The 24,007-nt window shown below is 43.3% G+C and overlaps 1 protein-coding gene across 1 annotated transcript in view; it reads right to left on the bottom strand.

The window, feature by feature from the left end:
• The window catches only part of znf532 (zinc finger protein 532), a 49,844-nt gene extending 26,293 nt beyond the window's left edge, over positions 1–23,551 (bottom strand). The window contains exons 1-4 of the mRNA XM_084169928.1: positions 23,270–23,551; positions 22,462–22,779; positions 8,087–9,257; positions 7,425–7,859 (exon numbers count right to left, since the gene is read on the bottom strand). Of these exons, the coding sequence (XP_084026054.1) occupies positions 7,425–7,859; positions 8,087–9,232 (1,581 nt within the window). The 5' untranslated portion in view covers positions 9,233–9,257; positions 22,462–22,779; positions 23,270–23,551. The remainder of the gene's footprint in view (positions 1–7,424; positions 7,860–8,086; positions 9,258–22,461; positions 22,780–23,269) is intronic.
• Positions 23,552–24,007: the final 456 nt, after the last annotated feature.

The following is a 24,007-nucleotide window of genomic DNA, read 5'->3' as shown; positions in this document are numbered from 1 at the left end:
GTATTGTAGGTAGTTATTGTAGGTAAGTATGGTAGTGTATTCGGCTGAGCCCGGTGAATCACGAGGCTAGCTAGCTAACCCACTACCTGGACCATTAAAGCTAGCTAGCTAGCGGGTCGCAACACCGCAGCCACTGCTAACTGGCCAACTATACCAGCTAGCAGTACTGTAGCAACTAAATACATTTCAACGGAACGATTTGATTAATGTAAAGTTAGCTAGCAACATAGTTGTCTTGGTATCAAAGACAAAGGTGTAGAATAGAGAAACTATCGAGGTTAGCTAGCCAGCTACATTTTCAAATAGTCAACACCGCAGCCACTGCTAGCTAGCCAACATTACCAGCTTGCAGTACTGTATCATTTTAGTCAATGAGAATTTTGCAACGTAAGCTTCACTTTCTGAACAATCGAGATGTGTAGTCCACTTGTGTAGCTAGCCTGACTGACTTTGTGCTAGCTAGCCAACGTTTAATTACTCCTGCGTTATGAAAGGAACGAGACACGGACATGAATGATCCATTGGTAGTTTGTTGTAACCAAGTATTGGTGCTAAACCGTGTGTTATTGGGTGCTAGCATGCTAGTTAGCTATGGCGTCATAGGATACGGTGCCCTGGGCGGTTTTCACAGAAGAATACTGTACCAAGTTAGCTAGCTGAATAAACTAAGTTAGTCTATTCCTGGAAACATTGAACTACTGTAGATTACAGCAATTATAATTTCTAAAGTGGAATGTTGGAAGAGTTGTATTTGAGTGTTTCAGTGAAAGGTTAGTGAGGGAGGCCTCGCTACCCCAGATGTTTAGTTAATTTCATTCCGATCTCCTTTGCATTAGTGTAGCCTTTTCTGTAGCCTGTCAACTATGTGTCTGTCTATCCCTGTTCTCTCCTCTGCACAGGCCATACAAACGCCTCACACCGCGTGGCTGCTGCCTCTCTAACCTGGTGGTCCCTGCACGCACGACCCACGTGGAGTTCCAGGTCTCCGGCAGCCTCTGGAACTGCCGTTCTGCGGCCAACAAGGCAGAGTTCATCTCAGCCTATGCTACCCTCCAGTCCCTCGACTTCTTGGCGCTGACGGAAACATGGATTACCACTGAAAACACTGCTACTCCTGCTGCTCTCTCCTCGTCTGACCATGTGTTCTCACATAACCCGAGAGCATCTGGTCAGCGGGGCGGTGGCACAGGAATCCTCATCCCTCCCAAGTGGACATTCTCTCTTTCTCCCCTGACCCATCTGTCTATCTCCTCATTTGAATTCCATGCTGTCACAGTCACTAGCCCATTCAAGCTTAACATCCTTATCATTTATCGCCCTCCAGGTTCCCTTGGAGAGTTCATCAATGAGCTTGACGCCTTGATAAGTTCCTTTCCTGAGGATGGCTCACCCTTCACAGTTCTGGGTGACTTTAACCTCCCTACGTCTACCTTTGACTAATTTCTCTCTGCCTCCTTCTTTCCACTCCTCTCCTCTTTTGACCTAACCCTCTCACCGTCTCCCCCTACTCACAAGGCAGGCAATACGCTTGACCTCATCTTTACTAGATGCTGTTCTTCTACTAATCTCACTGCAACTCCCCTCCAAGTCTCCGACCACTACTTTGTATCCTTTTCTCTCTCGCTCTCCTCCAACACTACTCACTCTGCCCATACTCAGATGGTAATGCGCCGTCGCGACCTTCGCTCTCTCTCTCTCTCCCGCTACTCTCTCCTCTTCCATCCTATCATCTCTTCCCTCTGCTCAATCCTTCTCCCTCCAATCTCCTGATTCTGCCTCCTCAACCCTCCTCTCCTCCCTTTCTGCATCTTTTGACTCTCTATGTCCCCTATCCTCCCAGCCGGCTCGGTCCTCCACTCCTGCTCCGTGGCTTGACGACTCATTGCGAGCTCACAGAACAGGACTCCGGGCAGCCGAGCGGAAATGGAGGAAAACTAGACTCCTTGCCGACCTGTCATCTTTTCACTCCCTCCTCTCTACATTTTCTTCCTCTGTTTCTGCTGCTAAAGCCACTTTCTACCACTCTAAATTTCAAGCCTCTGCCTCTAACCCTAGGAAGCTCTTTGCCACCTTCTCCTCCCTGCTGAATCCTCCTCCTCCTCCCCCTCCCTCCTCCCTCTCTGTGGATGACTTCGTCAACCATTTTGAAAAGAAGGTTGATGACATCCGATCCTCATTTATTAAGTCAAATGACACCGCTGGTCCTGCTCACAATGCCCTACCCTATGCTTTGACTTCTTTCTCCCCTCTCTCTCCAGATGAAATCTTGCGACTTGTGACGGCCGGCCGCCCAACAACCTGCCCGCTTGACCCTATCCCCTCCTCTCTTCTCCAGACCATTTCCGGAGACCTTCTCCCTTACCTCACCTCACTCATCAACTCATCCTTGACCACTGGCTATGTCCCTTCTGTCTTCAAGAGAGCGAGAGTTGCAGCCCTTCTCAACAAACCTACATTCGATCCCTCCGATGTCAACAACTACAGACCAGTATCCCTGCTTTCTTTTCTCTTCAAAACTCTTGAGCGTGCCGTCTTTAGCCAACTCTCTTGCTATCTCTCTCTCAGAATGACCTTCTTGATCCAAACCAGTCAGGTTTCAAGACTGGTCATTCAACTGAGACTGCTCTTCTCTGTGTCACGGAGGCTCTCCGCACTGCTAAAGCTAACTCTCTCTCCTCTGCTCTCATCCTTCTAGACCTATCTGCTGCCTTTGATACTGTGAACCATCAGATCCTCCTTTCCACCCTCTCCGAGTTGGGCATCTCCGGCGCGGCTCACTCTTGGATTGCGTCCTACCTCACAGGTCGCTCCTACCAGGTGGCGTGGCGAGAATCTGTCTCCGCACCACGTGTTCTCACCACTGGTGTCCCCCAGGGCTCAGTTCTAGGCCCTCTCCTATTCTCTCTATACACCAAGTCACTTGGCTCTGTCATATCCTCACATGGTCTCTCCTATCATTGCTACGCAGACGACACACAATTAATCTTCTCCTTTCCCCCTTCTGATAACCAGGTGGCGAATCGCATCTCTGCATGTCTGGCAGACATATCAGTGTGGATGACGGATCACCACCTCAAGCTGAACCTCGGCAAGACGGAGCTGCTCTTCCTCCCGGGGAAGGACTGCCCGCTCCATGATCTCGCCATCACGGTTGACAACTCCGTTGTGTCCTCCTCCCAGAGTGCAAAGAACCTTGGCGTGACCCTGGACAACACCCTGTCGTTCTCCGCTAACATCAAAGCGGTGACTCGATCCTGTAGGTTCATGCTCTACAACATTCGCAGAGTACAACCCTACCTTACACAGGAAGCGGCACAGGTCCTAATCCAGGCACTTGTCATCTTCCGTCTGGATTACTGCAACTCGCTGTTGGGTGGGCTCCCTGCCTGTGCCATTAAACCCCTACAACTCATCCAGAACGCTGCAGCCCGTCTGGTGTTCAACCTTCCCAAGTTCTCTCACGTCACCCCGCTCCTCCGCACACTCCACTGGCTTCCAGTTGAAGCCCGCATCTGCTACAAGACCATGGTGCTTGCCTACGGAGCTGTGAGGGGAACGGCACCGCCGTACCTTCAGGCTCTGATCAGTCCCTACACCCAAACGAGGGCATTGCGTTCATCCACCTCTGGCCTGCTGGCCCCCCTACTTCTGCGGAAGCACAGTTCCCGCTTAGCCCAGTCAAAACTGTTCGCTTGCTCTGGCACCCCAATGGTGGAACAATCTCCCTCACGACGCCAGGACAGCGGAGTCACTCACCACCTACCGGAGACACTTGAAACCCCACCTCTTTAAGGAATACCTGGGATAGGATAAAAGTAATCCTTCTACCCTCCCCCTACCCCCCCCCCCCCCCAAAAAAAAAAAGAATAATAATCATAATATATATATATATATATATATATATATATATATATATATATATATATATATATATATATATATATTGTAAAGTGGTTGTCCCACTGGCTATCATAAGGTGAATGCACCAATTTGTAAGTCTCTCTGGATAAGAGCGTCTGCTAAATGACGAAAATGTAAATGTAAATGTAAAATGTAATTAGACAGCTACGAAGAATATAGATGAAAACTCTCTTGGTAGATAGTGTGGTCTACAGCTTTTCATGAGATACTCTACCTCAGGCGAGCAAAACCTTGAGACTTCCTTAGATATCGTGTACCAGCTGTTGTTTACGAATATACATTGACCGCCACCCCTTGTCTTACCAGAGGCTGCTGTTCTATCCTGTCGATACAGTGTATAACCAGCCAGCTGTATGTTATTCATGTCTTCGTTCAGCCACGACTCTATGAAACATAAGATATTACAGTTTTTAATGTCCCGTTTGTAGGATATACGTGCTTGTAGTTTGTCCACTTTATTATCAAGCGATTGTAAGTTGGCCAATAGTATCGATGGCAAAGGCAGATTAGCCACTCGTCACCGGCTCCTTACCAAGCACCCCGATCTCCTTCCGTGATATCTCCTTTTCTTTCTACTGCGAATGACGGGGATGAGGGCCCTGTCAGATGACTGGAGCAAATCCCTCTCGTCCGACTCATTAAAGAAAAATTATTAGTCCAAGGTGAGTAATCGCTGTTCTGATGTCCAGAAGCTCTTTTCGGTCATAAGAGACGGTAGCAGCAACATTATGTACAAAATAAGTTACAAACAATGCGAAAGAACACACAAAATAGCACGGTTGGTTAAGAGTCCATAAAATGGCAGCCATCCCCTCCGGCGTGCTCAAGGGCACGTCGACAGATCTCCCACAAGGTCAATAACGGGGACCCGAACCAGTGACCTATCAGCCATCGGCCCAAGCTCCCCAACCGCCAGGCCACCAGCCCTCCAAGATCCCCCCCACAGTTCCCGAGAGCTGCCCCTCAACCATCCGAGACTCCCACCCCCCCCACCTCAATAAAATAAAACAATTCCACCCCCCCCCCCAAGTTGGTTGTAATCTTGGATTGAGCAGACCTTCCCATACAATTCTGATAACTCTATGAAAGACTTAACTGTACCATTCCAATTTACAATATCATTTAAAAACAAAATACCCTTTTCAAACATATTTCCCATAAATACAGGTATTTTGTCAACCAGCACATTTGAGCTCAGCCATAATATTTGTTGTAATATTTGTTCTATCTTTTCAGGGGGGTGAAATTGCAATTCTTGTTTGAAAATGAGAGACACTTTGAAAAAGGTTTCATTTTCAATTAATCGAAAATGAGACATGGCAATCTGCACAAAGGCAAAAAGGCCATTTTCAAATGGATGATGGGTGAGCTTCTCTTAGTAATCTACTTGAGAACCATTTAGGGTTCATGTAAAACTTTTGTATAAGTGAAGCTTATATGTAGTCAATGAGCAGCATTCTTACATAGGTATTCCTTTTGTCCAGGTGGGTGAGGGCAGTGTCGAGTGCAATAGAAATTGCGTAATCTCTGGATCTGTTGGGGCGGTATGCAAATTGCCGTGGGTCCAGGGTGTCTGGGATGATGGTGTTGATGTGAGCCATGAAAGGCCTTAGAGACCATATTTGTATTATATATATATTTTGTTTGAGAAACAGACACCTCACAGGTGCTCAACTGGTAGCTTCATTAAATAAACACCCGCAAAACACCAGTCTCAATGTCAACATTGAAAAGGCGACTCCGGGATGCTGACCTTCTAGGCAGAGTTGCAAAGAAAAAGCCGTATCTCAGACTGGCCAATACAAATAAAAGATTGTATGCACTCACTAACTGTAAGTCGCTCTGGATAAGAGCGTCTGCTAAATGACTAACATGTAAATGTAAAATGATAAACTTGGATTAGCAAACACAACATGCCATTGGAACACAGGACTGATGGTTGCTGATAATTGGCCTCTGTACGCCTATGTAGATATTCCATTAAAAAAATCAGCAGTTTCCAGCTACAATAGCCATTTACAACATTAACAATGTCTACACTGTATTTCTGATCAATTTGATGTTATTTCAATGGACAAAAAAATTGCTTTTCTTTCGAAAACAAGGACATTTATAAGTGACCCCAAACTTTTGAACGGTAGTGTGTGTGTGTGTATATATACATATATATACATACACACACAGTACCAGTCGAAAGTGTGGACACACCTACTCATTCAAGGGTTTCTCTTTATTTTGTTACTATTTTCTACATTGTAGAATAATAGTGAAGACATCAAAACTATGAAATAACACATATGGAGTCATGTAGTAACCACAAAAGTGTTAAACAAATCAAATGCTATTTTAGATGTTAGATTCTTCAAAGTAGCCACCCTTTGCCTAGATGACAGCTTTGCACACTCTTGGCATTATCTCAACCAGCTTCATGAGGTAGTCACCTGGAATGCATTTCAATTAACAGGTGTGCCTTGTTAAAAGTTAATTTGCGGAATTTCTTTCCTTCTCAATGCGTTTGAGCCAATCAGTTGTGTTGTGACAAGGTAGGGGGGTATACAGAAGATAGCCCTATTTGGTAAAAGACCAAGTCCATATTATGGTAAGAACAGCTCAAATAAGCAAAGAGAAACGACAGTCCATCATTACTTTAAGACATGAAGGTCAATCAATACAGAAAATATTATTCAAGTGCAGTGACACGGTCTGTGATTTATTTAAAATTCAAGGCACACTTAACCAGCATGGCTACCACAGCATTCTGCAGCGATACGCCATCCCATCTGGTTTGGGCTTTGTGGGACTATCATTTGTTTTTCAACAAGACAATGACCCAACACACCTCCAGGCTGTGTAAGGGCTATTTTACCAAGAAGGAGAGTGATGGAGTGCTGCATCAGATGACCTGGCCTCCACAATCCCCCGACCTCAACCCAATTGAGATGGTTTGGGATGAGTCGGACAGCAGAGTGAAGGAAAAGCAGCCAACAAGTGCTAAGCATATGTGGGAACTCCTTCAAGACTGTTGGAAAAGCATTCCAGGTGAAGCTGGTTGAGAGAATGCCAAGAGTGTGCAAAGCTGTCATCAAGGCAAAGGGTGGCTATTTGAAGAATCTCAAACATAAAATATATTTTGATTTGTTTAACACTTTTGGTTACTACATGATTCCATACGTGTTATTTCATAGTTTTGATGTCTTCACTATTATTCTACAGTGTAGAAAATAGTAAAAATAAAGAAAAACCCTTGAATGAGTAGGTGTGTCCAAACTTTTTACTGGTACTGTATAAGTGAATATTTTGCTCCCCTAAAATGGGGGGACTATGTATAAAAAGTGTTATAATTTTCTAAACTGTTCACCCGATATGTCTGCAGTTTAACCTCATAGTCATTGTTTGATTTCAAATCCAAAGTGCTGGAGTACAGAAGCAAAGCAAAACAAAACAAAATGAGTCACTGTCCCAATACTTACAGAGGGCACTGTATAAAGAAAAAGGTTAGTTACCTGGGTACCCGCCGTCTTGACTGCCGACACGGGGAGGAAAGCAGTAGCCACAGGTTTGATGGTCATCTGCTTGTTGCTCTCCATGGCAATGCCTGGGCCTCCTCCTGGGGTGGTGGTGGGCAGGGAAGAGGTCCGCGTCGAGGTCGGGGAGGAGAACACAGAGGAGGACGTTGGGGAGGACAGGAAGGAGGAGACCATGATGGAAGACCCTTTCTTCAGGCGTCCAGCGTCTGACTCTACCTGGGCTGACGGAAGCACTCTGGTGACGGTGCGTTTGATCTGGCCAGAGGAGGTCTTGATGGTTTTGATCCGGACCTTGGGGATGACGGGTGTGGAGGGGGAGGAGGAGGGGGAACCAGAGCCTCTAATGCTGTCCTCGCTGGTGGTCGGGCTGCTGGGGCTCTCTGGCTGTTTGGACTGCAGCCTCCTGGCCACCTAGGATAGGATAGAATAGGATAGGATCAACTTTATTGTCCCCGGGCGGAAATTTGTCTGGGACTAATCTGTCGTGGACAGACTGCGTGACAGAAATGGTACTGTAATCGTTAATCGAGCATCTGACCCCTCCTAGAGGTTCGTCTTAGACACATAGTACTGATATATTCAAGTAGAGAGTACAGTATACTATACATTTACACACTTGACATATACACAATCCATACCTCCAGAGCGGAGGTTGACTCCTGGTCTGGGGACTTCTCTGGGACCAGGACCCTGGGGCTTTCCCTCTCCTTGGCCTCCTTGGGGGCTTCCCTCTGGGTGTGGATGGTGGGGATGGTGGTGAATGAGTCTCTCTGGGTGGTAGGGGGAGACTCAGAGACCACAGAGTTAGTGGTGTCTGATACTGTGGCTTTCTTAGCACTGAGAGCTGCTATAGCAGCGATGCAGGAGGAAAGTTTGGCTGACGAATTGGCTTGCTTGGCCTGGGAGAGACTGGTGGACACAGACTGGACACAGGGCTCCCCAGCCTCCCTCCCTGAGCCCTCCTGGGGCCTAGGGGCCGTTGTCTCTTTGGCTTTCTCTTCTTCAAGTTTCCTTGATTTAGAGGAGTCGTAAAGGTTCAGACTAACAGTGACCAAAGTGTTGTTGTTTTTATCAAGTTTTGATTTCTCACAGTCTCCCTTGGACTTGGTCCCAGGTTTGGCTGTGCTATGAGAGTCTGCCAGTACGGCTTTTGTGGTCAGTTGCTCCTCTCTCTTGGCAGGTGGTTCTGTCAGAGGGTTTGTCCTAAAACATGGCAGGGCGCTCTGCTTGACCCTGTCCAGAGAGTCATCAACTTCAATCTTATCGTCATCGTCAAACTCCTCAGCGCTGGAAATGGGACTGAATTGGTTGAAAGTAGAGTGGGAGACGAAGTTGGAGCTGATAGCCAATCCATGATGAGCCTCCACATCTCTCAGAGTCTTATCGGCTCTGTTGTTCTTACTGTGCCGGTCGTTAGGTGACATTGACAGGTACCCGTTATGAAGTCCATTGTGGTTCACCATGGTGGTGGGCTCAGCCTGGACCTCCTTCTCTGGTCGTATGTGTTCTTCACCGCCGGCGTCCATTTTGTGGACATTCTTGACGATGACGCTGACGCCCACGTCTGGACCTCCAGAGGGGGTGTGTGCCTCGTCCTCGTGGGGGACGCTGGGGTGTTTGAGCTGGCCATCATGGGGGTCCTCGTGGGGGACACTGGGGTGTTTGAGCTGGCCATCGTGGGTGTCCTCGTGGCCTGACTCTATGGCTGTCTTCGGGTCCACCATGTCTGGGATGTCAAAGGCTGCCAGGAGGTCGTCAAAGTCTGGGGTCTTCATATCGGCCATGTTCTTGATGTGATGATGCAAGAACCTGGAAGAGACATAATGAAAAAATACAACTAGTTAGCTAGTACACAAATTAATACACAAACTCATTCAATCAGAACAATTTTGTCAACACACAAAAGAAGGGTGAGGAGATGATTAAGCCTCCAGATTCCACCCATAATGCCATTGGAGAGCACATGGAGTGCTATTGCACCTATTGTAAACAGTCATGACAAGCATTCATGGTTCTGATTAGGTGGGATACAGCTACGACCGGAAGTGACTTTTTCATATAAGTTTAGGATAATTAATGTATCAGGTTAGGATAATTAATGTATCAGGTTAGGAGACCTAATGTATCAGGTTAGGAGACATAATGTATCAGGTTAGGATAATTAATGTATCAGGTTAGGATACCTAATGTATCAGGTTAATAATTAATGAATCAGGTAAGGAGAATGAATGTATCAGGTTAGGATAATTAATGTATCAGGTTAGGATAATTAATGTATCAGGTTAGGATAATTAATGTATCAGGTTAGGAGACCTAATGTATCAGGTTAGGAGACCTAATGTATCAGATTAGGATAATTAATGTATTAGGTTAGAATAATTAATCTATCAGGTTAGGATAATTAATGTATCAGGTTAGGAGACCTAATGTATCAGATTAGGATAATTAATGTATCAGGATAGGATAATTAATGTATCAGGTTAGGAGACCTAATGTATCAGATTAGGATAATTAATGTATCAGGTTAGGAGACCTAATGTATCAGGTTAGGATAATTAATGTATCAGGTTAGGATAATTAATGTATCAGGTTAGGAGTATTAATGTATCAGGTTAGGAGTATTAATGTATCAGGTTAGGAGACCTAATGTATCAGATTAGGATAATTAATGTATCAGATTAGGATAATGAATGTATCAGGTTAGGCTAATGAATGTATCAGGTTAGGAGACCTAATGTATCAGGTTAGGATAATTAATGCATCAGGTTAGGAGACCTAATGTATCAGGTTAGGAGACCTAATGTATCAGGTCAGGATAATTAATGTATGAGGTTAGGAGACCTAATGTATCAGATTAGGATAATTAATGTATCAGGCTATGAGTATTAATGTATCAGGTTAGGAGTATTAATGTATCAGGCTAGGAGTATTAATGTATCAGGTTAGGAGAACTAATGTATCAGATTAGGATAATTAATGTATCAGGTTAGAATAATTAATATATCAGGTTAGGAGACCTAATGTTTCAGATTACGATAATTAATGTATCAGGTTAGGATAATTAATGTATCAGGTTAGAATAATTCATGTATCAGGTTAGGATACCTAATGTATCAGATTAGGATAATTAATGTATCAGGTTAGGAGAATGAATGTATCAGGTTAGGATAATTAATGTATCAGGTTAGGATACCTAATGTATCAGGTTAGGAGTATTAATGTATCAGGTTAGGAGACTTAATGTATCAGGTTAGGAGAATTACTGTATCAGGTTAGGATACCTAATGTATCAGGTTAGGAGTATTAATGTATCAGGTTAGGATAATTAATGTATCCGGTTAGGAGACCTAATGTATCAGATTATGATAATTAATGTATTAGGTTAGGAGACCTAATGTATCAGATTAGGATAATTCATGTATCAGGTTAAGATAATTAATGTATCAGGTTAGGATACCTAGTGTATCAGATTAGGATAATTAATGAATCAGGTTAGAATAATTAATGTATCAGGTTAGGAGACCTAATGTATCAGATTAGAATAATTAATGTATCAGGTTAGGAGACCTAATGTATCAGATTAGGATAATTAATGTATCAGGTTAGAATAATGAATGTATCAGGTTAGGAAACCTAATGTATCAGATTAGGATAATTAATGTATCAGGTTAGGATAACTAATGTATCAGGTTAGGAGACCTAATGTATCAGGTTAGGATAATTAATGTATCAGGTTAGGAGACCTAAAGTATCAGGTTAGAATAATTAATGTATCAGGTTAGGATAATTAATGTATCAGGTTAGGAGTATTAATGTATCAGGTTAGGAGACCTAATGTATCAGATTAGGATAATTAATGTATCAGGTTAGAATAATTAATGTATCAGTTTAGGAGACCTAATGTTTCAGATTAGGATAATTAATGTATCAGGTTAGGATAATTAATGTATCAGGTTAGAATAATTAATGTATCAGGTTAGGAGACCTAATGTATCAGGTTAGGAGTATTAATGTATCAGGTTAGGATAATTAATGTATCAGGTTAGGATAATTAATGTATCAGGTTAGGATAGCTAATGTATCAGGTTAGGAGACCTAATGTATCAGATTAGGATAATTAATGTATCAGGTTAGGATAATTAATGTACAGTGGGGAGAACAAGTATTTGATACACTGCCGATTTTGCAGGTTTTCCTACTTACAAAGCATGTAGAGGTCTGTAATTTTTATCATAGGTACACTTCAACTATGAGAGACGGAATCTAAAACAAAAATCCTGAAAATCACATTGTATGATTTTTAAGTAATTAATTTGCATTTTATTGCATGACATAAGTATTTGATACATCAGAAAAGCAGAACTTAATATTTGGTACAGAAACCTTTGTTTGCAATTACAGAGATCATACGTTTCCTGTAGGTCTTGACCAGGTTTGCACACACTGCAGCAGGGATTTTGGCCCACTCCTCCATACAGACCTTCTCCAGATCCTTCAGGTTTCGGGGCTGTCGCTGGGCAATATGGACTTTCAGCTCCCTCCAAAGATTTTCTATTGGGTTCAGGTCTGGAGACTGGCTAGGCCACTCCAGGACCTTGAGATGCTTCTTACGGAGCCACTCCTTAGTTGCCCTGGCTGTGTGTTTCGGGTCGTTGTCATGCTGGAAGACCCAGCCACGACCCATCTTCAATGCTCTTACTGAGGGAAGGAGGTTGTTGGCCAAGATCTTGCGATACATGGCCCCATCCATCCTCTCCTCAATACGGTGCAGTCATCCTGTCCCCTTTGCAGAAAAGCATCCCCAAAGAATTATGTTTCCACCTCCATGCTTCACGGTTGGGATGGTGTTCTTGGGGATGTACTCATCCTTCTTCTTCCTCCAAACACGGCGAGTGGAGTTTAGACCAAAAAGCTCAATTTTTGTCTCATCAGACCACATGACCTTCTCCCATTCCTCCTCTGGATCATCCAGATGGTCATTGGCAAACTTCAGACGGGCCTGGACATGCGCTGGCTTGAGCAGGGGGACCTTGCGTGTGCTGCAGGATTTTAATCCATGACGGCGTAGTGTGTTACTAATGGTTTTCTTTGAGACTGTGGTCCCAGCTCTCTTCAGGTCATTGACCAGGTCCTGCCGTGTAGTTCTGGGCTGATCCCTCACCTTCCTCGTGATCATTGATGCCCCACAAGGTGAGATCTTGCATGGAGACCCAGACAGAGGGTGATTGACCGTCATCTTGAACTTCTTCCATTTTCTAATAATTGCGCCAACAGTTGCTGCCTTCTCACCAAGCTGCTTGCCTATTGTCCTGTAGCCCATCCCAGCCTTGTGCAGGTCTACAATTTTATCCCTGATGTCCTTACACAGCTCTCTGGTCTTGGCCATTGTGGAGAGGTTGGAGTCTGTTTGATTGAGTGTGTGGACAGGTGTCTTTTATACAGGTAACGAGTTCAAACAGGTGCAGTTAATACAGGTAATGAGTGGAGAACAGGAGGGCTTCTTAAAGAAAAACGAACAGGTCTGTGAGAGACGGAATTCTTACTGGTTGGTAGGTGATAAAATACTTATGTCATGCAATAAAATGCAAATTAATTACTTAAAAATCATACAACAGTTGAAGTGTACCTATGATAAAAATTACAGACCTATAAATATTTTGTAAGTAGGAAAACCTGCAAAATCGGCAGTGTATAAAATACTTGTTCTCCCCACTGTATCAGGTTAGGAGACCTAATGTATCAGGTTAGGATAATTCATGTATCAGGTTAGAATAATTAATGTATCAGGTTAGGAGACCTAATGTATCAGATTAGGATAATTAATGTATCAGGTTAGGAGACCTAATGTATCAGATTAGGATAATTAATGTATCAGGTTATGAGACCTAATGTATCAGGTTAGGATACCTAATGTATCAGATTATGATAATTAATGTATCAGGTTAGGAGACCTAATGTATCAGATTAGGATAATTATGTATCAGGTTAGAAAAATTAATGTATCAGGTTAGGGGACCTAATGTATCAGATTAGGATAATTAATGTATCAGGTAAAGAGACCTAATGTATCAGATTATGATAATTAATGTATCAGGTTAGGATAATTAATGTATCAGGTTAGGATACCTAATGTATCAGATTATGATAATTAATGTATCAGGTTAGGATAATTAATGTATCAGGTTAGGATAATGAATGTATCTGGTTAGGAGACCTAATGTATCAGGTTAGGATAATACATGTATCAGGTTAGGAGACCTAATGTATCAGATTAGGATAAATAATGTATCAGGTTAGGAGTATTAATGTATCAGGTTAGGATAATGAATGTATCTGGTTAGGAGACCTAATGTATCAGGTTAGGATAATACATGTATCAGGTTAGGAGACCTAATGTATCAGATTAGGATAATTAATGTATCAGGTTAGGAGTATTAATGTATCAGGTTAGGAGACCTAATGTATCAGGTTAGGATAATTAATGTATCAGGTTAGGAGACCTAATGTATCAGATTAGGATAATTAATGTATCAGGTTAGGATAATTAATGTATCAGGTTAGGATAATTAATGTATCAGGTTAGGATAATTAATCAGGTTAGGATAATTAATGTATCAGGTTAGAAGTATTAATGTATCAGGTTAGGATAATTAATGTATCAGGTTAGGATAATTAATGTATCAGGTTATGAGACCAAATGTATCAGGTTAGGAGACCTAATGTATCAGATTGTGATAATTAATGTATCATGTTAGAATAATTAATGTATCAGATTAGGAGACCTAATGTATCAGATTAAGATAATTAATGTATCAGGTTAGGATAAGTAATGTATCAGGTTAGGATACCTAATGTATCAGATTAGGATAATTAATGTATCAGGTTAGGAGACCTAATGTATCAGGTTAGGAGAATTAATGTATCAGGTTAGGAGAATTAATGTATCAGGTTAGGATAATTAATGTATCAGATTAGGATAATTAATGTATCAGGTTAGGATAATTAATGTATCAGGTTAGGATAATTAATCAGGTTAGGATAATTAATGTATCAGGTTAGGATAATTAATGTATCAGATTAGGATAATTAATGTATCAGGTTAGGATAATTAATGTATCAGGTTAGGAGACCTAATGCATCAGGTTAGGATAATCAATGTATCAGGTTAGGATAATTAATGTATCAGGTTAGGATAATTAATGTATCAGTATAGGATGTATTCATGTATCAGGTTAAGGTTAGGAAAGGGGTTAGGGTTAGCTAAAATGCTCTCCTAACATGGGCTCCCGAGTGGCGCAGTGGTGTAAGGCACTGCATCTCAGTACTTGAGGCGTCACTACAGACCACCTGGTTCGATTCCAGGCGTGATTGGGCGTCCCATAGGGCGGCGCATAATTGACCTAGCGTAGTCCGGGTTTGGCCGGTGTAGGCCGTCATTGTATATAAGAATTTGTTCTTAACTGACTTGCCTAGTCAAAGAAAGATAATAAATACAAATTCCCTGGTTAATTTGGTTGGCTAATAATGCACATACTCTGAATCAGTAATGCGTCTTGAGACCACATGGAGTGCTATTGTATCAATTTTAAACAGAGTCATGACAAGCATTCAGCACACCTATTATTCAGACATGGCACATTCTTCACATACAAATCCGTGGAGAAGGACTGCTCCCTCTCATTGAAGGCACAGAAGTTCAAGGCCAACCGCGGTACTGCAGGCATTGTTAGCGTGTACATAAAAATAAAAAAATAAAGACAATCACGGTCCCAATAATTGCTTCTAATACACCACATGCATGTCCTTGAACCGATTATTTAAAAATCGCACACAGAAGTTAGAAAAAAGAGGAAGCGGCGAAGCGAGAGAGATAACTGGGCCCAAAACCTCCAGCAGGTGGCGTTTTCTTTTTATTTCGGTCACCTAGCAACTTTTTGTATGGAGGTCAACGAGAGAGTGTATAATTTGGTTAACAAAAAATGTAATGGCTAATTTTCTACCTGTGGCTTATTTGATCGAATAGAAGTTTCGTAATGATTAGGTTGTGTACTGATGTAAGTAGGAGAAAAACACTTTATATTGGAGTTGTGCCTGGTCGTCACTAGTTAGCACAGCCACAAAGTCATAAACCCCGCCTATTTCTACAATTTATCTTCTTAAAAATTTGATTTTAAACCTAACCCTAACCACACTGTTAACCATATGCCTAACCTTAAATTAAGACCAAAATGCACATGTTTGTGTTCATGAATCTTTACGATATAGCCAAATTTGACTTTGTGGATTTGGTAACTAGTGGAAACAGTTGTGCCTGTTGTTCACATACGCTCTCATTGGCTAGAATAGTCCCACCTGATCTTGCCTCCTTCCGACTGCCTTCCATTTTTTAAGACATTTATTTTAATTGTTAGAGCGGCAACTTGAGTTTCTTGTCAATATAATGGATAATCTGTGGTTATAAGGATAATTGAGTTGCTAATGGTAGGCTGCAGTACCCCTGTCGGCCTTGAACTTGAGATACTCAATGAGAGGGGGCAGCACTGAGCTAGCCTGCAACGCCACTTCCTGGACTAGCTCAAACTGCGCATTTTTTGTTTCTAGGAAGGCAGCGCAATTCCGAGATTTTTTTCACAAATTGGTATTTTGTGGGCGGCAGATAGCCTAGCGGTTAAGAGCGTTGGGCCAGTAACCGAAAGGTCGCTGGTTCGAATCCCCGAGCCGGCAAGGTGGGAAAATCTGATGTTCTGCCATTGAGCAAGGCAGTTAACCCCAACAACTATGACGTGGACGTCGATTAACGTAGCCACCCGCACCTCTCTGACACAGAGGGGTTGGGTTAAATGCGGAAGGCACATTTCGGTTGAATGCATTCAGTTGTACAACTGACTAGCGATTCCTGTTTGCCACATCTTCAATTTAAGCCTAGAAGAGGATGTGTGTCCTCAGGCCTGGAGGGAGGCAAAAGTCATTCTGCTGACCACTGCCCAAGAATAGCAAAGCACCCTTTAAATGGTTCAAACAGCCGAGCAATCAGCCTGTTACCAGTGCTTAGGAAAAAATCGTGTTTGACCATGGTATTTTACAGAAAACTAATTAACAACAGACTTTCAGCATGCTTATAGGGAAGGGCACTCAACACTGACACAAATGACTGATGATTGGCTGATAATAAGAAGATTGTGGGAGCTGTTTTGTTACATTTCAGTGCAGCCTTTGATATCATTGATCATAACCTATTGGTGAAAAAATGTAGGTGTTATGGATTTACATCCTCTGCCTTATCATGGATTGAGAGTTAACCATCTAATAGAACACAGAGGGTTTATTGAGAGTTACCTGTCTAATAGAACACAGAGGGTTTTCTTTAATGGAAGCCTCTCTAATGCAAATTTGGCAGCCGGCTCGGGCCATTATTGTTTTCTGTTTTTATTAATGACCTTCCACTGACCTTGAATAACGCCTGTATGTCTATTTAAGCTGACGACTCAACCGTATACACGTCAGCTACAACAGTAAAATAAATAACTGACACTCTTAACATAGAGCTCCAGTCAGTTTTAGAATGGGTAACTAGCAATAGGCTGGTGCTAAATATAAAAATAACTAAAAGCATCGTTTTTGGGACAAATCACTTGCTCAACCCTAAACCTAATCTGGATCTATACTGAATAATGTGGCTATTGAGCAAGTTGAGGAGACTAAACTGCTGGGTGTAACCCTAGATAGCAAGCCATCGTGGTCAAAACAGATAGATAAGGCGTTGATCTGCTTTCTTGACATCTAAATCAACCAGGCCCTAGTCTTTCTACAGCCCCTAGTTTTGTCACATCTGGACTCCTGCACAGTTGTGTGGTCAGGTGCGGCAAAGGCAAAGGAGGACATAGGAAAATTGTAGTTGGTCCAGAACAGGGCAGCACGTATTGCACTTAGATGTACACGGAGCGTGAATGCCAATGACATGCATGTCAATATCTCCTGGCTCAAAGTTGAGGAGAGATTGACTGCATCACTATTGGTCTTTGTGTGAGGTGTTAATGGATTAAAGGTACCGGTACTGTCTGTTAAAGCAGTTGGCACACAGTTCGGACACTCATCGGTATCCCACAAGACATGCAGCCAGAGGTCTCTTCATAGTCCCCAGGTCCAGAACAGAGGCTGGGATATGCACAGTATTAAATAGAGAGATGAGTACAGTGCCTTCAGAAAGTATTCACACCCCTTGACTTTTTAAAATTGATTTAATTGTCATTTTTTGTCAACGTGGAAGAAAAATTCTAACATTTGTAAAAAATAAATAAATATGAAACACGGTTTTCCTCAAGGATTTTTCCTGTGCTTAGCTCCATTCCGTTTCTTTTTCATCCTAAAAAACTCCCCAGTCTTTAATGATTACATGCATACCCATAACATGATGCAGCCACCACTATGCTTGAAAATATGGAGAGTGGTACTCAGTAATGTGTTCATGTATTTGCCCCAAACATAACACTTTGTATTCAGGACAAAAAGTGAATTGGTTTGCAAATTTTTTTGCAGTATTACTTTAGTGCCTTATTGCAAACAGGATGCATGTTTTGGAATGATTGTATTCTGTATAGGCTTCCTTCTTTTCACTCTGTCAATTAGGTTAGTGTTGTGGAGTAACTACAATGTTGTTGATCCATCTTCAGTTTTCTCCCATCACAGCTATTAAACTTTGTAACTGTTTTAAAGTCACCAAATTTCAAAAAACATAATTGCACTTTGACATTATGAGGAATCTCAATTTAATCAATTTTCAATTCAGGCTGTAACACAGCAAAATGTGGAAAAAGTCAAGGGGTGTGAATACTTTCTGAAGGCCTACTGTACATGGAACTCTCTGTCACCCCAAGTAACTCAAGCTAGCAATAAAACCAGAATAAAAAACCAGATAAAAGAGCACCTGTGAAGAGACTAACATTTGTATATATTTTGTATTATATTACACATTGCATTATGTAGTGTTATGTATACTATGTATTTTATGCATTTTGTTTTGTTTCCTGTTTGGACCTCAGGAAGAGTAATTGGGGATCCTCATAAAATATCAGAATTGGGCAGCCCATGAGACACCATCTTAAACCGACTTCATTTGGCTTCAATGCGCTATTGAGCCGTCACATAGGAATGAATTGTGTCATGTGATCGATGGCTTTGTCCATTCATGTTTACAAATTCAAAACAATTTTTACATTATTATTTTTTTTGGTACAATTTAGTCATTTAGCAGATGCTCTTATCCAGAGCAACTTACAGTTAGTGAGTGCATACATTTTTTTTCATACTGGCCCCCCGTGGGAAACGAAGCCACAACCCTGGCGTTGCAAGCGCCATGCTCTACCAACTGAGCTACATGGGACACATCCTGTTGTAGAAAATCTCCCTCTAATGTGTAAGTAGGAACACTTTCTACTCCAATCCCCCTCTAAATTGCCCAATCCAGTTTATTTTTATTTTTAACCTCTCCTCTGGGCCCCCCAGCCGTTCCATGCATTTTAACTATTCCACAGCTAGCATACCTTATTTAACTCATCAACTAATCATCAAGCCCTTGAATAGGTGAATCAGGTGAGCTAGTTCAGGGCTAGAACAAAATTGTGAAACGTCTGGGGGTCCCTGAGGAGAGGTTTGAGAACCACTGCCTTAATCAAGCCCACCTAGGGAGGAACAAAGGGAAGCAGAAGTAGGTCGCCTAGCAACTAGGTCCACTCAAGACCCAGGACATTCAATCTGGCCACTTAGAAAAACTAATTTCCTACTGCAATCACTTCATCCATGGAATTAGGCTAAATCACAGTAGCTAATGCCCATTTGAATTTAACAAAATGCAGTGGACCCTCATAAAACTAGCATCCAAATCAAACTCTGTGAATACTCATCAGTTGGAAAAACCGGCCTACATTTTTGTTGATGTTCATTCAAATTAATCATAGCCATTTTTCTCGTCTGTCAGATCACTTTAGCCCAAGGTCACTAGGTGTTTACAGAGAATGAATGAGATATCTCCAGTGATGATGCTGGTTTGTTTGTGAAGGAAACATATGAGAGAAGTATACAGTAGCATGCCTCCTCAGCACTAGATGAGCTAGCTTATCATTTTGACCTACTTTATGAATGGGATGGAGAAAGATAATGCCTGTCCTCTAAATAGCAAATAAATAGCCAAATTGCTTCATGTACATTAGCCTGTATCTGAAGTATTATAAATATCTTTATTTCAAACAACCCAAGGACAGTTCGGAGGTGGATGTACTGTATGTATGTACAATGCTTCTGAAACAAGTAGTAATTGTAGTGTTGTTGTACTGAAATGAAATGTATGTTTGTAATTTTCATAAGAGGAATCCTCATAGGAGATGTGATGGGTGAAGACAAAGGGCTACAGATATCATATGGGGCGTCTCTGCTCTGCCTCTGCAGTCTGCACATAGCATGTAGCCAGGGAGGGCTACCAGCATGCTTGCTGCCTCCTCATTAAAATGGATGACAGATCAGTCTGCACACTGCACTGCACTGCAGCCCCGGCCACATCCATTTCACCTAGTAACATCTGCACTCCCCAGTCTCCCTCCCTGCTAAACCACCAGTGAAATGGCCTCCTCTCCTCCGCTGCAGACAATGAGATCACCAGGCAGTAGTGAACAGAACAAGAAAATTAGAGAACGAGAGAGACAGAAACAGATTTGGAGATTGAAGAAAAAGGGCAAAAGAGAGAAAGGGAAAATGGCTGCTGCCGAGCCGAGCTGAGCTGAGCCGAGCCGAGCTGAGGAAAAGCTGCAGCAGAGATAAAGGAATCGCAGGGCCTAGTGCAGAATACGGTCAATAAAAGCAAAGCTGTCTGACATAGAAAAATTAATATTTAATGGAGAGATGAAGAATACTGTACTGTATACATATTACATATTGACGCCCAGTTATATTAACCCCAGTTTAATGTACATGCTTTCCTCACCACCACCAGTTTCAAGTGCACATACAGTTCAGCTACCTACAGAGTGACTCACAATAAGAAACACACCAGTATAAATAATCATGAAACAGTCCTCACCCTGTGATCTGTAGCCAGCCTGTCCCCAGCCAGCCACTACTGTAGTCACAAAACCACCTTCCTTCCTTCCTTCCTGCTACCACAGTCAGGCACAACAAGACAAACCAACAACCACCCCCCTTTTCCTGTAGAAAAAAAATCCACTTTCCAAAGCAGGCAGGGCCCAAAAAGAGGCAGGGAGATGGAGGTGGTGTGATCCCGATCAGTCATCCATTTCCTCCTGTCCTCTACCAGCACCAGCACCAGCTGACTGACCCTGTGCTGTGAGACAGGCCTCCAAAGCTGCAGTCTCATCTCCTCTCCCGTGCCTGAGCACTGCTCTCTCTGCCTCTGCCTTCAGCGAGGTGGCCAGCCCTGCCTGCCCCACAGCCCATACCCCACAGCCCACAGCCTATATCCCACAGCCCATACCCCACAGCCCACAGCCCATACCCCACAGCCTATACCCCACAGCCCACAGCCTATACCCCACAGCCCACAGCCTATACCCCACAGCCCACAGCCTATACCCCACAGCCTATACCCCACAGCCCATACCCCACAGCCTATTCCCCACAGCCTATACCCCACAGCCCACACCCCACAGTCTATACCCCACAGCCTATACCCCACAGTCTATACCCCACACCCCACAGCCCACAGCCTATACCCCACAGCCCATACCCCACAGCCTATTCCCCACAGCCCACAGCCTATACCCCACAGCCCACAGCCTATACCCCACAGCCTATACCCCACAGCCCACAGCCTATACCCCACAGCCTATTCCCCACAGCCCACAGCCTATACCCCACAGCCCACAGCCTATACCCCACAGCCTATACCCCACAGCCTATACCCCACAGCCCACAGCCTATATCCCACAGCCCGAACACTGAGCCGGGTGTAGTGTACCACCACCATACTGCTGGGGAGGGATAGTGCCTTCCTGCAACTTCCTCTGCTAGGCTACAGCTTCCTAGTTTGGCTGCCATTAAGCAGCCAGGGCAGCTATTTCTCCCCCTGTAGCACAGAGCCGGCATTGTTCCTCAGCCCTCTGTCTACTGGCTCAAACCTGTTTCAGCCGGTTCCGGTCACCACACATAAAGCCTGCTCTGCTGCAGTACAGCCACACAGAGACACAGCTAGTGCCCACTTCTCAGGCTGATCACAGAGCACTGATACTGCACCATCTTGACCTAAAATACAGCATCTGGATGTGGTGAAAAGATAACAGACGCTTAGAGGTAATAGTTCTCTGGACTTAAAACACAAGGTTTAAAGAGATCCTTGTCCAAAACAAATCTGGAATCCAGGTCATTACCCCAGCAACAAAAACAGCTAGGCCTCGAGTCGATAGCACAAACCCTAACATCCTCCTCTGTGTTGTGCAATGGGACAGAACACACACGCAGTTAGAAATCGAACTCTGTTATAGATACAAAGCAAGAGGGCAGGAAAAGGACACAGCTCACAAGCAGACAATAATACAGCCTGAATCCGGATGACTTATTACGTGAGTAATGACGGGCAGATTCCTGGGCTGGGATGAGGACGTGCCACAACTCTGAGTGAAAATGGAGAGGGAGGAGTATGAAGCAGCCATGATGGAGTAGTAGTAGTAAAACACGGTCTATACGTGGCCTACTTCTCTGCATGAGCCCAGTGTTTTAGTACAGCCCTCTGCTGAGCTGGTGAGGGTCTCTCCCCCTGTCCTCCTCTCCTCTCTATTCCATGCCCACGGTTCCCTAATCTCTGTCCTAGAGAGGCTGATCTCTGTCAATTGAATCAGCTGCTCTGCTTTGTCATGATAATCCCTGCAGCCCCAGGCAACTGAGCATCCCGTCCGTCTGTCTTTCTGCGATAAATGACAAGGAAAACAAAGGCCCATCGTGACATACAGGCACAATACATGCAGACAATACACACACAAATGCTGGGGAGGAAAAGGAGATTGTGCCATACCCTCGTGATCCCCTGACTCTGATTTTCCACTAAGAGAGGAGAAATCTTCCCGTTGAGGCCTGCTTCATGCACACAGAGTCAATCCAGACTAGCAGCCCCCATCCTACCAGGCAGCCCCTTAGAAACAGTGCTGAGCCTCTGCTCTGTTGCTGTAGTAGGTCAGCCAGTCCAGGCTGCTCCCTCCAGACGAAGCTGAGTGCTGCATGGAAAAAGGGGGCAGTGTTCGACAGGCTAATCAGGCCTTTTGTCTATGTATGTGCAGGGTAAGGGGGTGAGGGGACTCTCCAGGCGTCTCTGAGCTACGTAAGGGACCAGCAGCTGGTGCAGGAAGGAGGAGAGGAGAGAGGGGGGGGGGGGGGGGGGGGGGGGGAGAGGAAAATATGGAAATATGAGAAGAGAGGGCAGAAAAAAGGATACCAAGAAATCTCCTAAGTCTCTCTTGACCAATGACAAATGTAGGCTAAATATTGACTTGAAGAAAATAGGGCCTAGTCTGGTCTGTGCAGTCTGCACATTGTAGAGATATTGTCATCAATTGACACTGATAGGCTGCTTCCTCAAATATTTAACAAAGGCCCACTTTGTACATGGTACTGCATAATGCAATTATTTAACACCATGTTCTTTCTAAGTAATTACAATGATAAATAGCAGACTATCGGCTAACTACTTTCAAAAGACAGTACATTATTGTTTATCTTATATCAGATCCTCACAAGGCCCGGGCCTGTACCTGTTAAGTCATCAACCCAAACCCCAGATTCAGACAATTCATCAACCAACACGTGAACAATAGATTATTACCTACCTGGGTAGTGGGTATGGTGACAGACTAGCACATAGCTGTCTCTCTGCAGAATGATTTTATATGACAGCAGCTCACTCTCAGACAATGAAGTCATGGACAGCCCTTCTGTAATAGGTTCAGCACCTTTCCATCAGCAACATTTCAAAATGTAAAGGCATCAGACTGCATTTTATCTAAGAGGGGGATATAACTGCCCTGCTCCAGACTGTTGTTTCCAGATGTTGAACATGTATGTTCATTATGAAGAAAGGCCTATAAAATAGACCCCTGCTCACTGCGCTCCGGTGAAGTCTATTCTTTTCTGAGCAGAGCAGAGGTTGCTGCTCAGTGCTGCCCACCCCCCAAGATTGCCATTGTCACGTGATGAGAAATATTGCCTTGACGCTTGATCATAACGATATCTCAAGTCAGCAGATCAGCCATATCTTACCTATTATAATGTAGACAAATCAATATGGGAACGTTACGTATGCAAGGTCGTAGGTATCAGACGTTTATTTTACGGATACTTTGTTTTGACAAGATGTGAGGACGTTGAAATCAAACACAGTTTTCTCACACCCAGAATGCATTTCGCGGTAGTTCAAACGTGAGCAGTTTTGTGTAAAAAATAAATAATGCTTTCTTCGGAGAAATATTGATCGTCGTGTCATTACTGATACATTTAAAGGAACATTCGTCATGTGTCTCGTTTTTTAAAATCTGATATATTTGATACAAGTTAATTGCGTTAGCTAA

This window comes from Coregonus lavaretus (assembly GCF_964263955.1).
Source record: "Coregonus lavaretus genome assembly, chromosome: 10".
Taxonomy (NCBI): Eukaryota; Metazoa; Chordata; class Actinopteri; order Salmoniformes; family Salmonidae; genus Coregonus; species Coregonus lavaretus.
The sequence above is the reverse complement of the archived record's forward strand: the minus strand, read 5'-3'. Positions and strand labels throughout refer to the sequence as shown.